The sequence below is a fragment of the Nelumbo lutea genome, chromosome 1 (genome assembly GCF_056320005.1).
Source record: "Nelumbo lutea isolate HS-2025 chromosome 1, American lotus-T2T, whole genome shotgun sequence".
Classification (NCBI taxonomy): Eukaryota; Viridiplantae; Streptophyta; class Magnoliopsida; order Proteales; family Nelumbonaceae; genus Nelumbo; species Nelumbo lutea.
Window position 1 is genome coordinate 74,403,268 of NC_142684.1, and position 17,883 is coordinate 74,421,150.

At 37.1% G+C, this 17,883-nt stretch overlaps 1 protein-coding gene across 1 annotated transcript in view; it reads right to left on the minus strand.

The window, feature by feature from the left end:
* LOC148875377 (NEDD8-activating enzyme E1 regulatory subunit AXR1-like) overlaps positions 1-15,424 on the minus strand; it is a 37,780-nt gene extending 22,356 nt beyond the window's left edge. Inside the window, exons 1-4 of the mRNA XM_088964574.1 lie at positions 15,222-15,424; positions 14,311-14,483; positions 14,052-14,215; positions 44-154 (exon numbers count right to left, since the gene is read on the minus strand). Of these exons, the coding sequence (XP_088820700.1) occupies positions 44-154; positions 14,052-14,215; positions 14,311-14,483; positions 15,222-15,259 (486 nt within the window). The 5' untranslated portion in view covers positions 15,260-15,424. The remainder of the gene's footprint in view (positions 1-43; positions 155-14,051; positions 14,216-14,310; positions 14,484-15,221) is intronic.
* Between the last annotated feature and the right edge of the window lie 2,459 nt (positions 15,425-17,883).

A 17,883-nucleotide genomic window follows, 5' to 3' on the forward strand; every position in this document is an offset into this window, starting at 1 on the left:
TAGAGAAAAGAAATGTTCCAGTGCTTTACTTACATCACATTACCTTCAAACTGATTCGCACAAACCCAGTCAGGCCATATGAGCGTGCAAATATCAACATAACATTAGACTGCCTACAGATTCTATCCAGCTTCAGCATGGAAGTTTCCACCAGCTGATAACAAGACAAGAACTTAATGATCAAAAAAATGCAACAAAACATCATGGTAGAATCCAAATATATTGCAGGTAAAGAAAATAAAGGTAAAAAATGGTTTAAGGTTATAGGACATTTCATTAACAAAATAAACAACATGACTCAGAAGTTATGAAAAAAAGTCAACTGTGACAGATAATAAAAAAGCTACAATTAAGCCAAAGAGTAGATGTAAAAAATACCAAGTCAGAAGATTCTTAACAATATACTTGTACTAAAAAAACTAGAACATACTACAATGCGACCTCTAGCAGATAATACCTTATCAAAACAAACCTCTATCAGACGTTTGGACTTACGGAACATGTAAATCAACCTTGTTCTAATATGCAAAATTTTAGCATCTATTTAGAGGCCCAATATATGCACACCAACCTTGTTAATATACAACATTTCAGCATCTGTAGAAATCCCCATAACTTGGTCTTTTTTCAAGGCATGGGTTTATCAAGGATACCTTCTGAGCAAGCAAAAACTGACTTAAAGAAATACTGGTAAAGTGGTACCTCTAATTGGAAGCTACTATATACAAAATCATAAAGAATTAAGAGAAGCATGGTGCAATTTAGGGAATGTTATTGTTCTCCCCACCATGTCAAGTCAACCAACAGCTACCTGAAGTATGCTTGGTGACTTGGTCCACTACAAAATCTCAGTAACTATATCAATATCAAGAGAAATCTTGTGTGTTCCATATTGGAATAAATTTTTTTATAAATAAAAAAGACTTCTTATGAGAACAACCTTGAGCAACTTTGAAAAACCTACTATTTATTTCTTTTCCATGAATCCCTGTCTCCCCAAAGGCTGCAATTAGCTTGATGTTTCCCTAACATTCAGCCACTTTTTTAACCTACAAGAAATTTTAATGCATGATCCCCCCACCCCCAATGACTAATAGTAGCGGTGGGATCGATCTATATCAAGCTGGAAACAGACCAAAAAGCCCTCAGGTTGGTGATTTTGGCACTTGAACAAAATGTAACAATCAGTAGGGGATGGACAGAATGTAGCAATGTTTCTAAAAATTAATAACAAAAAATAACAGATTTTATAGGCGGGAAAAGAGGACAGGAATATAGCATGCAGGTTGGGTGAACAATTAGGAAGAACTACTTAGAGGCTTGGGAAAGCCATGGAGTTTGAAATAGTGAAAGTATAATCTCTACTGTTCTAAGATGACTGCAGAAACTTCAAAACAGAAGCATTAAAGAAAAGAGGGTAACAGGTTAGAGAAGAAAGAGGAAATAAAAAGTATGGGAGATAAGTTTGCAACGGAGAAGAATGTAATAAATGAGTAAAACAAGCTTAACAAGTATCGTGTAAATGGGTAAGATGAGGTTTTTCTTTGGCATCCAAATGAGAAAATATAAATATAATGATTTACCCAACATCTGGTAACCTCATGCATGTTGTATCATTCTCCCTACACTTGAGGATATTTTAGAAGTTAGACTTGCTCAGAAACACCAGCCTTGTTTCCAGTTCTGATAATAACAACCCCCCAAATACACACAGAGGAAAATGAGTCAAAGAAAGAAAAAGGACACCCTGATCATTGACAAAAACTGTATATTGTGGAAATTCTAGTAGCATATTAATATTGTAGAGTTTTGGGCTGATATAACATGTTTTTTATTTACATAGCATAGTTAGGGAGTTATTGGGCCTTAGGCCCATTAGTCTATGTTTTAAGTTAAGAGTATTCTTAAGTTCTCACAAGTAGCCGGCTTACTAAGGGCATACTTGTCTTTGTACTCTCTTTTATTTATGAGTATATAATCTAATGAAAGGGGCAGTCAGACCTAATTTTGAGCTTCTCCCATTCTCTTCTATCACTCTTCCCTCTCTTTCTCAGCTGAAACTTTTTCTTCTTTCTTTTACAGTTTTTATATCAAAACAGGTTGTCCAAACTTTTCTACTTGGTATCAGAGCAAGTTTAATAATTTCTTGAGCTGCTCCATCATGCAGCCTTAGATCAGCTGACTGCATGATAAGGTAAAGGGCTGATCGAATACTTCAAGTAAGCCCAGTTTTTAGATTTTTTGGTGGAATTGCAATCCTTTGTAGCTGGTCTAAGGTTTTACACCAAAATCAGGAAGAACTGGAGAAAGGGGGAGAGTCCTGATTTAGTAGGACTCTTCAATTTTGACCTAGGAAGTGGCACTCTAGTTTTCTAGGGTTCCTTCAGGTTTTCTGAAGGGGCGGTTCAAGTCCCAGCCTTTTTGAAGGCCTCTAGAGGGAGCGACAGCCTCTTCTCTCTCATCTCCGGTCCCATGGAAAAAGTAATCTTGGGAGAGAGGGACTTCTAGGGTTCCATGAGGGTGTTTGCAATTTCTAAAGAAGATAAATACCTTTCTTTTCATCTCAATGTGATTTCCTAATCTATTATGGGAGTTATGGAGTGCTATAGAGTTGAAAACAAATTTACAGGAGAAATGGGATCCAGGGGAGGAGGTGTTGGGGACCTCTTTAGGGCCGGAACCATCACTACAGTCAAGTTGGATGGTACGAACTATTTAGAATGGTCACAATCTATAAAGATGGCCATTAGTGCTCGTGGGAAATTGGGGTATGTCACCGTTGAGGAAAAGAAAACTGAAACTAACCATTCCCAGTGAGTACAGGAGAACTACATGGTGATGACTTGGGTGTGTAATTCCATGTTGCCCCATATAACTAAGAACTTTTTATGGGCAAACACAGCTAAGGAGATTTGGAATGGAGTAGCAGAAACCTATTCACAAAATGAGAATATTGCTAGAGCCTATCAATTGAGAAACCAAGTGATTGCTACTAGGAACGGAGATAAGTCTGTTGCTATTTATTTTTCAGCCCTCAAAACCTTATGGCAGGAGATAGATCATTTGGAGACAGTGGTTTGGGAAAGTAGCAAAAATACAACAACTTATTAGAAGATGGTAGAAAAGAATAGGGTTTTTGAGTTTTTAGTAGGACTTAACCCTGAATACGATATTGCACGACAACATATTCTTTCCCGAGACAGTGTAACTCTCTCTCATGCATATGCCTCGTTGTTTGGGGAGGAGAGTAGGAGGAATGTGATGATGAAGAACCCAGGCCTTGAGCAGTCAGCTATGGTTAGCATAGTGAAGCCTAGCCGAGTGGGGACAAGGGTGGAAATGAACCAAGGAAGGAGGACAAAAGGGATATAATTTGTGACTACTGTAAGAAACCCAAACATACCAAAGATACTTGCTCGAAGCTTTACCCACACCTTGTACCAAGCCAGCTCAAAAATAAGAAGGGAAATGTGAATATGGTAGTGGTTGGTGATTTATCAAGGCCACCTATCAAGAAGTAGTCATTCTACCTCGTTCGCACACACAGGTAGTTCACATGCCACTGCAAATTATGTATCCACTACGGGTAAGGTGGGACCTCCCTGGATTATAGACTGAGGAGCCTAAGAACATATGACCAACATTTCAACCACTTTCTCATCATACCACCTCTGCTCTAGCAAAGATAGAGTTTCCACAGCAGATGGATCACATGTTCCCATTGCTTGGAAAGGGTCTGTCAGGATAACTAATACCACTACCCTACCTTCTGTCCTTCATGTTCCTAGACTAAGCACTAATCTTTTATCTGTTAGTAGCTTGATAAAGAATTTGAACTATTCTATGATTTTTTCCCGTGGTCATTGTGTTTTGCAGGTTTTGGAATCAAAGATGACGATTGGGAGTGGTCCTAAGGTGAATGGAATCAAGAGTCAGTGGGTCAGGTTATGCTTTGGCATAATCGGTTAGGACATTTATCTTTTGCTTCTTTGCGTTTTTTGTTTCCTAAATTATTTTTTTTTTATCAGCAAGAAAATTTTTTTAATTAAAACAGAGAAAATCGGTTACAATAGTTAAAGGTTGCATAGAAGCATTAATCTACTCAACAACCTTGTTTCCTAAATTGTTTCAGTCTGTTAGTTTGTCCAGTTTGAAGTGTGAAGGCTGTCAACTTGGAAAGCATTGTAGGCATTCCTTTAAAGCAAGTAATAAAAGATATTCTTCTGTTTTTTATATTGTTCATATAAATGTGTGAGGGTCGTACCATGTTTCCTCCATGGGTGGCTATCGGTATTTTCTTCTATTGTGGATGATTATTCTCGGTGCTCTTGGATATATTTGATGAGATCTCATGATGAGGTTTCGTCTTCGGTTCAACAATTCCATTAGATGGTGCTGACACAATTTGGGGTACGAGTGAAAGTGTTTAGATCAGACAATTCTAGGAATACTTTGAAAAAAAACCTGGCATCATACCTATTGGAGCATGGAGTTATCCATCAAAGCAGTTGTGCATACACTCCACAACAGAATGGTGTAGCAGAAAGGAAGAATAGACATATTGTGGAAGTAGCAAGAAGCATGATGTTGAGCTCTATAGTTCCAATTCGTTTTTGGGGTGATGCAGTTCTTATAGCAATGTTCTTGATTAATCGGGTGCCTTCTCGTGTTCTTGGATATAACAATCCGTTTAGCCTTCTTTTTCCTAAGGGGGAGACATTCTAGATTCCTCTAAGGGTGTTTGGATGTGTATGCTTTGTCCATTTTCTCAGTCCTCACCGCTCAAAGCTAGATCCTAAGGCGAAGAAGTGTTTCTTCCTTGGGTATACAGGAAATCGGAAGGGGTATTATTGTTATGATCTAGTCTCCGAGAGCCAGTATGCTATTATGGATGTCACCTTCTTTGAGTCCACACATTTTTTCTCGAGGGGGTTATTCTCATGGGAGTGTTTTGGAGAAGGAAGTGAGCAATCTATACCATTTCTTGTTCCAACTCCTTTGTCTACTCCAGTGTCTAACCTACCTATTTCACCCACTTTTCCATCTCTATTGTGTCCTGTCTCTCACTGTTTTACACACGACAACGCCTACAAGCACAGGGAGGTTGATTCCACGGTTGAGGAACCCACATCACTCCTTATCGGCTCATCAGAGATTCCAAGTTCGACTGACACTAACCCAGGTATGCCTCTTGTTTTCTCTTATGGTTTAGTTCCTATTGGTACTACCCCTGCTCCTAACACCATTGCAGATAACATTGATCTCCCTATTGCATCTCACACTATCTTTCCTACAATGGATTATCCCCTTCCTACCGGGCCTTCCTTGACTCTATCTATACCCAGGAGTGTTAGTGAAGCTCTCTCCAAACCGGAGTGGAAGACAGTTATGCAGGAGGAAATGAAAGCATTGATTCAAAATCAGACATAGGAGATTGTGGATTTGTCTGATGGCAAAGAGACACTTGGATGCAGATGAGTTTATACAGTGAAGTACATGGCTGATGGGAGTATAAAAAGGTACAAGGCGAGGCTGGGTGCAAAAGGATATACTCAGACTTATGGCATAGATTACTTGGAAGCTTTTGCACACTAGTGGCAAAGATGAATTCAGTTCAGATTCTTCTATCACTAATAGCTACATACTCTTGGCCACTCTTCCAACTTGATGTGAAGAATGCCTTTCTCAATGGGGACTTGCAGGAGGAGGTGTATAGGGACCTTCCAGATGGCTTCTACAATAATGTGGAAAAAGGAAAAGTATGCAGCTTGAAGAAATCTCTATATGGTTTAGAGCAATCACCCAAAGCTTGGTTTGACAAATTTAGAAGTGCATTGGTTGTATTTGGCTATACTCAAAATCAATCTAATCATACTCTTTTTATGAAGGGGAGGGGGCCGCTAGTGTCAACTTTGATAGTGTATGTGAATGACATTGTAGAAACAAGAAATTATTTGAGTGAGATTGATACCCCAAAGAAGAATATGCACAAAGAGTTTAAGATTAAGGATCTAGGGGAGCTGAAGTACTTTTTGTGCATTGAAGTGGCAAGGTCCAAACATGGGATTTTCATCTCACAAAGAAAGTGTGTTCTAGATCTATTACAAGAGACAAGAAAACTTGGGGCAAGGACAGTTGATACACCTATTGATCAGAACCACAGGATAAATGCTTCAAAGGGTGAACTAGTGAAGGATGTTGGTAGATATTAGAGGTTAGTGGAGTGGTTATAATACTTGTGCATTACACAACCAGACATCTCTTATGCAGTGAGTGTGGTGAGCCAATACGTGCATGCCCCACAAGTTCAGCATTGGGAGGCTATTAATAGAATACCTTCCTATTTAAAGGGACACTTAGATAGATGTGTATTGTTTGCTGACCATGGACATGAAGGGATGGGAGATCCATCATATTGATGGCCGAACCCTGTAGGAAGGTCGGGCGAAATTTCAAAAATGTCTTTACTCCCATCCGGGAATCCTATTCCCAATTTAGAAAATTACGTTTTCGAGGTTTGTTCTTGTAACCAAACCAAACCAAATCTGAAACCAAATTAAGGGAGGGATATACCTGATATGGAATACACGCAAGAATGCTTCTCCCAAAGTAGGTGTTCACGCCCAAAGAGAGTACCAAATCCTCCCTCCACTGAAGATGACACAGCTTAGGGTGAAGCAGGATCAGGAGGTAGTTCTTCACCAAGAACTAGTGATTCTTCAGCAAGAATCAAATGGGACAGTGAGCACAGCTTCTAAATTGTTTTTTCTTGCAAAAAACAATATCAAGATCCAATCTTGATCGAATCCAAGAACTAGAGATCGAACAGGGTAGGGCGGCAAGAGCAGGAAGAAAAAGAGTAGAAGGCAAGAGCAGTCTAACTGTGTTGTCTTCTCTCTGTATTCAGCGAATGTGTCTTTAGAGGTTGGCCCTGCCCTCTTATTTATAGCCTTAAAGAGAAAATTTCCTAATCCCATTAGGAGTTTCCTAATCCAAATCTTTTATTTGGATCTTGACTCTTTAAATGATAAGAATAATCCCTTATCTTATCTGCAGATAAAGATCATCCTTCCTAATCAAATTAGGAGTTCCTTTGATCCAAATCTTTATTTGGATTTAGACTCTTTAAGTGGATAAGGATAATCCCTTATCTTATCTACCGATTCAAATCCCAGATCCACCCTTATTTAATTAATCTAATTAACCCAGTTCGAAATAGGCTTTTAGGCCCATTAAACTTTCAGGCCCACTTCCACTTTAATGCTGGCTAACTTGGCTCTCTTTGTATGGCGTGGGACCCTATCATTGATCTACACATCAGCCACATGGGTTCAACCTAGCCTTTGTTACAAGGCCTACCGAATTCACTGTTGAATACAGTGAACCCCTGATTCCATCATTATGGGCTCTTAATGGGCTCAACATTTACACTAAATGGTCATTGAGTCAGCCACTTATGAAGGCCCAAGGATTGTGAGCAGATGCTAGATTAGCCCATCAGGTATAATCCTCAATGGTCTTACACTTAACCTCTCAGCCCATAATGATCAAACATTGTCCGACAATAGAGGACATCTTCGGTTGCAAGGTGCAGTAATGCACTCTCTACTCGCACGGATACCGGGAATTAAAACCTTTTGCGAACATTTTGAAACCATAATACATATATGTATATCTCTATATACATATATTTTACAAGAACAAATTTCAACGGTTAAAATCAATTGCCGGCAGTTTAGGTTTCCATTAGAGATAGTGCATCCCCGATCATTCACTTTGTCCGACAAAGGGGTTGATCCTGTCACTATAATCACCCACTCGGATGAATTCTCGAACTGTCCCAACATACCCAGGTTTTGACCCCCTCTAAGAACCTCGCTAATTGGCATGTTAAAGACAGTCCAATCCGACACCTGGTGCAGTATCATAATCGAGTCTAGGGGTCAGGTGTAACATTCCAGTTTTGTCCATCCATCTTCAAGGTTTAAGGCAATACTGGAATTTTGGTCCGGTTCAGGGTTTCAAGAAAACCCACACTGCATGTACCCCAGGTCTTACCCTAACAGCTGAGACAAGCCACCCCAACCAACTTGGTGGTACATCAGTGTCAACCTTGGTAGAATAAATCTCCCCAAATTTATCCAACGGCTATGAAGATTCTAAACTAACACGAGTCTCATAAATGTCCAATTTAAGGATATTACACAGAAACACACCAAATAACACAAGTCAAATATGCACCTTATTCATTTACAATAAATGTCATAATGTACATCATGCTGATTAGAGTTAAGGGCATACATTGTCTAACAGGACAGTTGAAGTTAAGGGCTTACACGGATGCTGATTGGGCAGGATATCTAGATGACAGGAGATCTACATCAGGTGTTTGTACTTTTATTGGAAGTAATTTAGTTTCATGAAATAATAAGAAACAAATGTTTGTAGCAAGGTCAAATACATAAACTGAATACAGAGACATGGCACATGGTGTTTCAAAGCTCCTTTAGATCCGTTCCTTGCTAGGGGAGATTGGAGTTGAAGCTGAAGAACCTATGATGATATATTGTGACAACCAGGCAGCAATCAACATTGCCCACATCCCAGTTCAACATGATAGGATGAAGCATATAGAAGTGGATAAACGTTATAAGGGAAAGGGTGACATCCAGAGAAGTTTGCTTGCCATATGTTGCATCTAACTTGCATATTGCTAATGTTATTACAAAAGGAGTTGCAAGAAACAAGCTGAAGCATGATCTACGCAAGTTGGGAATGTGTGACATTTATTCCCAACTTGAGGGGGAGTGTTGAGTTTTGGGTTGATATAACATGTTTTTTATTTACATAGCATAATTAGGAAGTTATTGGACCTTAGGCCCATTAGTTTATGTTTTAAGTTAAGTGTGTTTTTAAGTCCTCACAAGTAGGTGACTTACTAAGGGCATACTTGTCTTTGTACTCTCTTTTATTTATGAGTATATAATCTAATGAAAGGGGCGACCAGACCTAATTTTGAGCTTCTCTCATTTTCTTTATCTCTCTTCTCTCTCTTTCTCAGCTGAAACATTTTCTTCTCTTTCTTTTCTTCTTTCTTTTATAGTTTTTATATCGAAACAAGTTGTTGAAACTTTTCTACTAATATCATCCACCTATCTTCTATAGCCATTTTTTAGAGGTCGCCTCACCCAACACCAAGGTATTTTTCATATTAGGCACTCACCCATATACATGTTATATTATTTTTTTGAATGCAAATATGTATTAATCATTTTATTGGTTGGTTTTATTTTTTATCAGTAAACATGTATTTTATTTAAATTTCAGATTGGAAATAGTTATACAAGTTGGTGACGGGACTGATGATCTCTTTTTTCTTATCAACACTAATGATCCCATTTAAGCACTCTTTTATGTCCCTCATTACAGTGCAGCCCAAAATAATTGTTGTCTCATTGCCCCTTGTTTTGCTAGATAGTCAACTAGCCCATTTACACTCATTCAGACCCATTTGAATTCAGCCTCAACCTCCTTTGCAATTTTTTCCACTTCCCTAATCACATGTTTAAACATCCACAGGGTATGGTTGTTGTTTGCAGTCCAAGAAATGACCATTTTTGAGTCCCCCTTCCACTTCAAATATGCTTGAACCCCATTTGTTTAGCTAACTTCAAACTTTGTAGTGATGTCAAGAAATTAGTCTTCAGTGAACTCCTTTCAGAATTTTTGATTACTCCTCCAGTCCTCCTATACTTGATAGTCCTGGATTTCCAAGGGAGCTCCCATCAAAATTCAGTTTGATTTTATTGCCTTTTGGTAGTTTCCTCTCCAACCTTACTTTGTCTCTCACTCTCGAGGACTGTGCTACTTCAATCCAAGTTCTTAGAATGTCTGTGATTGAGAAGGCTTGAAAGTTGTCCAAGGATTTTACCCAGTGAGCTACTTTCACCTTGATGTTGTCAATAACTTCCTCTATTGTTCTACTTTTCTCTAAGAAAAACATGTTATTCCTTTCTTCCTACACCACCCAGCAAATTGCTACCTTTGTTGCTTTCCACATTACTTTCATTGTCTTAAGAATTCACGGTTGAAAAGTCTTGCCACATCTTAAGGGAGAGCCCACTTGTAGCCAAAGAGAATACAAAAGAATTCCCAAATTTGAAGCACAAAAGAACCAAGGTATTATTAAATGAGATAGGGCCTCACCACTTTCCTTACACAAAGAGCACACATGAGAAGAAAGGCAAGCATAAAGCCTTCTTCAGCTCCAAACTATACCTGGAAGACAATCTATGAGGAATTACCAACTTTTCTTCAATTTATCAGATTTGATGTTGGATTTGGCAATAAAGTTTTATTCTGGGAAGACCTTTGGGTTGAGGATATGCCTCTTATGGTTAAATTCCCGAAACTCTACTCTTTATCAAATCTTAAAAACAAACTTGTTGCTAGGTTTGGTTTGCTCTTAAACTTTGGTATCTCTTGGCATTTTGGGTTCAGAAGAGGGTTGAGGGAAAATGAATGTGAGTCTCTAGTGCTTTTAATCTCAACACTTGAGAGGGTCTACTTAGACTAATCTATAGCTGATAGTAGAGTTTGGTCCCCAACTCCTGATGGTTTATTTTCTTGTGCATCTTTCTTTGGTTTGCTTACTCATTCTGACCCTATGGAGGTGAACTTCCCTGTAAAAGAAATATGGTGTAAACCGATCCCTCCAAAAGTGCAAGCTTTCTGTTGGGAAGTGTTCGTAGGGAAGGTAAACAGTTACGATGTGCTACAGAAAAGGAGGCCAAATAAATGCCTCTCTCCTCATGTGTGTGTCCTTTGTTTGGATTGTGGTGAACCCACCCCCCCCCCATTTACTTTTATCTTGCCCTTTGTTTCTGGTATTTGGAATGTTGCTTGTTCTCTCTTTGGATGAAGATGAGCTCCCCCACAGGATGTGGTAAGTCTTTTCAGCCCCTCCTTCCTGAGACAATAGAATAAAAGAGGAAAATGCGTATGGGAGGCAGCAAGAGCAGCTATATTATGGACTATATGGGAGGAAAGAAACCTAAGAATTTTCTCTGAAAAAAGTAAACCAAAGGAGGAAGTGATTGAAGCCATAAAAATCAGAACTGCACATCGGGTGAAGACCATGGAGCTATTCAAAAATTTCTCTACGAATGAGATTTTAAGAAGTTGGGCTGAAGTAGCACTAACCATGGTTTCAAATATCGCCAAATGTCGCTAATGTCGCCCAATATATGTCAATGTCGAGGGTCACCAACATGAAAATGGATGGTAATATAAAAATTACATTATGTCGGTCGACATTTCCTATATTTCAGAAATGTCAACCAAATCGATCCAAATAACCAAAAAAATACAGTTTTTCCTATTATGTCGGCAAGATGTCGACTAATGTCGACAGGATGTCAACTAATGTACATTAAAAATATAATATATTAGTATATTATATTAATATAATAAAGTATATTAATAAAGATTATTCCATTAATAATTTCTATTTAATATTTCAAACAAAATATTTATAAAAAAAAATAACAAAATATAAAAACAAAAGAATAAATTAATTACTTTATAATATAAAACATAAAATATTTTTCAAGTAATAAAATATTAACCCGTTAGTATTTTTTAAAATATTTATTAAAATCAGAAAATGTTTATTAAATTTTATAATAAATCATATTCTACATTTAATATAAAAAATCAGAATAAATTTTATACTAAATCATAATTTATTATTAATTTAGTATTAAAAATCATAATAAATTCATTAAGTTTTATAAGAAATCAGAATTTATCATAATCTTAATACTACAGAAAGGAGAATCAGTTTATTAAATTTATAATAAAACATAATGTATTATAACTTTAATATTTAAAAAAAATCAGAATAATTGTATTTCTATTTACTAGTGTGAAATAATTATATTAGAATTTATAATAAATCAGAATTAAAAATAGGAAAAGAAAATATCAGATAACCTTGTAAAAACATCAAAATGCATAATAAATTAGTAAGTCGTCATTTACTAATTTGTTATTGATCCTAGTCTCTTAGCTTTATATAATTGTTGGGAATAAGATAATAGTCTAGAAATATGTACTAATGCTTCTTTTATCATTTTACAAAATATCTTTGCATATTTCCACGTATTTCATAATATTTCTACAATATCTCTAATTTTTACGATATTTCCCCTCGACATTTCCGACATATGTCCTATATTTTGGTAAGCGACATTTACATTGACATCGACATTTTAAACCTTGGCACTAACAGATGCACCCAAAGTAATTGTGAGTGAGGACTGGAAGCCACCGACACTGAACAAACTAAAACTAAATTTTGATGGGAGTTCTTTTGGTAACCTAGGAAGGGTAGGCATAGGGGGTGTGATTAGAAATCATCAGGGTGTGGTGGTGACATTCTTCTCAGGATCAATAGGTATTGGTGACTCAATACAGGCTGAATCTCTAGCCCTACTTCAAGGTCTAAACATGGTTGAGCAGATAGCAATAACAGACTTAGAAATAGAAGGAGACTCACTACTGGTCATTTCTTGGGCTAAAAACATCACTTCAGTACCTTGGAAGCTCAAATTTATCTTCAGAGAACTTGACATACTTACAAGGAGGATCAACTCTCAGTTTGGTTGGGTCAAACGGAGCGCAAATGGGATGGTGAATACCCTAGCAAAACAAGGGACAAATAGATCTACATTGCACTGGGCAGAACTATAACTATTTATTTGTGGGTGCAGATTAGATTAATGCTTTTCTGCTACCTATAACTTTTGTAACTGATTGTAACCTTTGCTACTTTATTAATAAAATTTCTTGTTGATAAATAAAAAGCATAAAGCCTTCTTCTCTGCAGCATATCACAAGTGTTTACCTTTCCAAGGAATATTTCCCAACAGAAGGCTTGAATTTTCGGTGGAATAGGCCTGCACCAAACTTCTTTCACAGGGAAATCCCCAATTAGGAGGTTGGGGGATGCAAGTACTCTAAAGAAAGAAGAGCAAGAGAAGAGACCATCTAAAGAGCCTACCCAAATTCTAGTGTCTTCTAACGACGTGTCCAAGTGGTTTGCCCTAGTAGGTCCAGCAATTATTTTATTAGAATACACCATATTGTATGTTACCATTTTTATTAAGATAATTCTCTTTTATATTAAAGCTACAAAAGTTTCCTTGGGTTTGAGTTCCAAACCGAGAGTTGACAAGAGAAGCCAAGGACTGAGAAGTTTCCATTGTTCAATCTAAGTTGTCCAAGACCTCCAAGTAAGTTTCTTCTTTAACAAATATTTTTGGGACGAAACAAGAGCTCCGCCGCCTCCTCCTCCTTCTTCTCAAATCACACTAGTACTCCTATATTTTACTTTCTTACTTCAGGAAAAAAAAAAAAACACTTTTGGGAACGAAACAGGGGCTTTGCCCACTTCTTCTTCTTAAACCGGGGTCGTGCCCCAACTTTCTAAAATTTTCCTATATTTTTTTGCACTATTTTTTAATAATGTGCTTTTTTGAACGAAACAAGGGCTCTGTCCCTTTATTTTTCTCTCTTCCTTTTTGTTGCATTCTCCATTTTTATTAGCCTGAAACAAGGCCTCTACCCCCTTAAACACAAACCAAGTTGTCCTCTTGGACAACTTATTTTGGAAATGAAACAGGGGCTCCACCCCCTTATTTTTCTCTCTTTTTTAGCTGCACTCCCCCTTTTCGTTGGCCTGAAACAAGTAGATGTATATATGATGGCATTTTATGTTTTATTTGAATGATTTTATTGCCAATAGCTAGTATACAGCTATATTGGTTAGTATAAAAAATTAATAAAGTAGCTTAAAAGGGGTAGGGATACTTATTTTATAAATTTATACTTTCAAATTCCATAGCCTAGCCACCTTGACAACTATGCCTATAGCTCAAGTAGGAATTCCAGTGGAGAGGCATGACTCATTAAGCCAACATTTTTCAAGGCAAGTTCAGATTAACAAGAAGGATATGAACTCAAGCATTAACTACCATTAAGTTCATTACCTGAGTAGCAATAACTAAAGTAAACTGTGAAAAGAAAGAAGGATTTGTCTCGATCAGTGCCTCTGGGGACTCCTCCACAAATTTCGCCTTAACAGCGTCATTTAGTTCCTGCAGGAAGGCACATACACATTTTGCCTTTGATTGCCCAATGCTTGATTCATCCACTGCACATGGAACAATATGGTTAGTAAAGAAAGATAAGTATTATATCACTCACCCCACCCCACACTCAAATTGACTTCTTGAGAGATTAAAATACCCATGAAGTTATTCCCAAGGTCAGCAACTTCAACTTTGGAACCATCAATGACCGTTATACTTCCAATTCCACCAAGAACAAGGTTTTTTAATGTTTCAGAACCAGTAGGACCACAGTTAAGTAAACAAATGCTAGCATTCTCAAGGGCTGCCTGTCCTTGTTCTCCCCATATCCTGCAATTGCAATTAGAAAAAACCGTGTAAAAGATGCAAGAGGAAACAACATTGAAACAGCCACCAAGGAAAATGCTCGGATACTTTTACTAATACTTCTACAAGAGTATGTCATTCTGCATCATTGGACAGAACCACCGTTACATGTGTGCCTGTTTGGTCTATTAAATTCACACATTACAAATCAGAAAGGCTGTATCACACACCAAAGAAAAAGAAAAAGCTCTCTGAATTCTAAATTACGATAACCACCGATGGTCCAATACTTGGTTGAACGACTGCTAAAAGCTTTATTCACCACTAACCAACATTTGATTATCAAACTCTACTTAGCGTTTATTCCTTAGCAATATATACCATTGCAATGGTAAAAAAATGGAAATATTTGACTAATTCATGTAAGACGGGGGAGAAAGAGAGGGCGAGAGAGAGAAGTATATCGAGTCTTTGGAGGTATTCTATCTAGACTAGAAATGAAATCTCTTACAGGTTTCGGGGGTTGCTTTCGAGACCATAAGACAGCAGAAACCTTTACAACTACAGACACCTTTGAACTAAATTCCATGTTTTCAAAGAGAAGATTAACCATCGTTTAAGAAGAAACACGGAGGAAAAGCAAATGGATTTTGAAGTTGACTGAAAGCACCGCAGCTAGGGCAAGCGAAAACCATCGGAGAAATTGTACAATGCACAAGGGTATGGTGGTCATCTAATGAAAACGAGTGGTGGGGAAAGTACCTCAGCTGTCGATCGTATTTCGTCTTTGGCTCCGCCATGGATGGCTCGTACAAGAGAGTGCTGTTGAAGATGATGAAGGAAGTTTGAGCAGAGTATCTTTGTTTGCTAGCTTCGCTTTATAGCAACGCTAGAGACTGACGCAGTTAATTACTGGAATTTTACTCTTTTTCATGACTCGTAAGTCCTAAACCGGCCGCGAGTCCGCGAGGCCCTCAACTGGAAAAGCCGAGATGATGGCAAATTGGAAATGGGTAGTCGGATTTGGGTAAATGGGTAGTCGAATCTGGGTTATATGCATTTAGTGATAAACCTACTCAGATGTGATCTCCTGCCCACAAGAACTCCACCCACACTACCCATGTGAATTGGGAATATCTCCCCTGCATATGCAGAGGATGAGATGTTCTCAATGTGTGGCTGCAATAGGCAAGAGATCCGGACTCCAAACTACTTGCAAAATGTGCTAACACATTCTCATACTTGATATCATTTTTTTTTGACAAGTAAATCCATAATATATTAACAAAAAGAGTAGCTTACAAAGTTTTGAACATCGTCCACAATAGGAGGATAAGCAGGTAACAAGAAATGTCCCTATATAACATTTTTACTCCATTTTGCTAATTGATGTGCAAGAACATTATACCTCGTATTAATATATAGGAACTGCAAAGATCTAAAAAAATAAAGCAGATTTTGAGTTTTTATTAGCAGTCCTAAGGATGACAAGTGTAAAGATGTTTGATTCTGAATAGTTTGGATCACATTATGGGAGTTTGAACAAAACATCGGATGAAATTTTCCAAGTTGTTGAGCCAAAATACTTCCTTGATAGATAGCAAAAAGTTCATCTTCAGCTATAGATTTTAATTTTTTTCTTTCCTCCTGCAATTTGAATACAATGTAATTGAACATTTAGAATGATAATTCCATAGGAAAACAATAAGTGGTTAACTTTCCCTGCATCAGTGAAAATGATACAATCAGTATACGATTTGATCTGTAAACAAAGTTGAGGGGATAATTCTGCAGATAGATCTGACTGCACATGAGAGCCCGAAACTGCCTGAAAAATAGAACTAGTTTTCCTTATAACACAAAGATTGGAAATATTTGAGTCTTTGAAAATTCTCTCATTTCTTGCAAACTAGATGTAATATAAAGCAATAGCTTACCAAGAAAGTATTGTCAAAAAAGTGTTTTTGTCTGGGCTCTCATGATCAATATTAATAATACAGTCAATCCAAGATGAAGGAGTTACATCAGTAAAATTTATATTCCAGAGTGAGGCGAAAAGAATAGGCTTTGTAAAGGGACACTCATGGAAAAGATGATTTTGACAGAAAACACATGTTAGATCTTGAGTGTCAAGAAGGATTTTATCCTTTACAGGGATGTAACTATGGATAATTCTCCAAAATAAAAGTTGATAACGAGGGGAACAAGAATTTTTCCAGATCCATTTGATGCAAAATTTTATTTGATTAGATAGAAAAATGAATAGAATCTTGAATTAAAACAGTATAAGCAACTGAACTTTTGAATTTTCCTAACAATTGCTTAGTCCAAATCAATGGTAGGAAGTATTTGCAAGTAAAATAGGAGTATTAAGAATTTGAGAAGTTTGGTGAGGGTCAAAATGACTTTGGATTGTTGATATGTGCCAAGTACCGTTTGCCATGAGATTAGAGAAAGTAATATATGCTAAGTGAGCAGGGATAGGTTGATTAATTAGCTAAAAATTATCATTAACTTGTTTTTAGGGAACTGGAGTAATACTAACCATGGAAGAGATCAAGACAAAGAAACCTATGGGAAAAGATTTTGCAGTTTGGGTGCTACCGATTTCCAAAAATAATAACTAGAATAAGGAAATTTGTAAGGAAAAAGGGTATTACGGGGTAGGTATTTAGATTTCCATAACGGGGCCCACCAATTTTGCTAATTATTAAGAAATTTCCAAGCGAGTTTCTTAAGAAGGACAATGTTAATTAACTTTGTTTGTCTAAAACCTAGTCCACCAGCTGATTTAGGAAGAAAGACTTTGTTCCAAGGAGCCTAATGATAAGGATAGGGATTTTTTTTCAGATCCACCAAAAATTTTTAATGATTCAATCAATCTCATTAATTTTTTTCTGAGGTAATTGAGCTACAGACATGGAATGAAAAGGAATGGATTGAAGAACAAATTGTATAAGAACCGGTTTACCTACTTGACTAATGGTGGATGCTTTCCATTTATTAAGTTCATTCTTAAGATTTTCCAATATGAAAGAGAACCGGGAATGCTTGTTGCATCCCCAAAGTAAAGGGAGACCTAAATATTTTGAATTTGTAGGAAGAGCTTTTATTTGGAGTTGTCTTCAAATCATATGTTGATGTTTTGAGTGAGTATTTTTACTAAAATATATACCATGTTTGTCCAGATTAATGAGTTAACATGAAAGATTCTGAAACTGGTGGAGATGAGTTTTAAGGGAATCTAATTTATCTCTATGACTTCTTAAGAATAGAAGAATGTCATAAGCAAATAATAAGTGAGAGATGGTTGGGGCTCGGGGGTAGATTTTTAATCCTTGGATTTGGTTATCATTTTCAACTTTGGAGATCATACGAGTTAAGTATTCCATGGCAATAATAAAAAGGTAAGGAGATAAAGGTT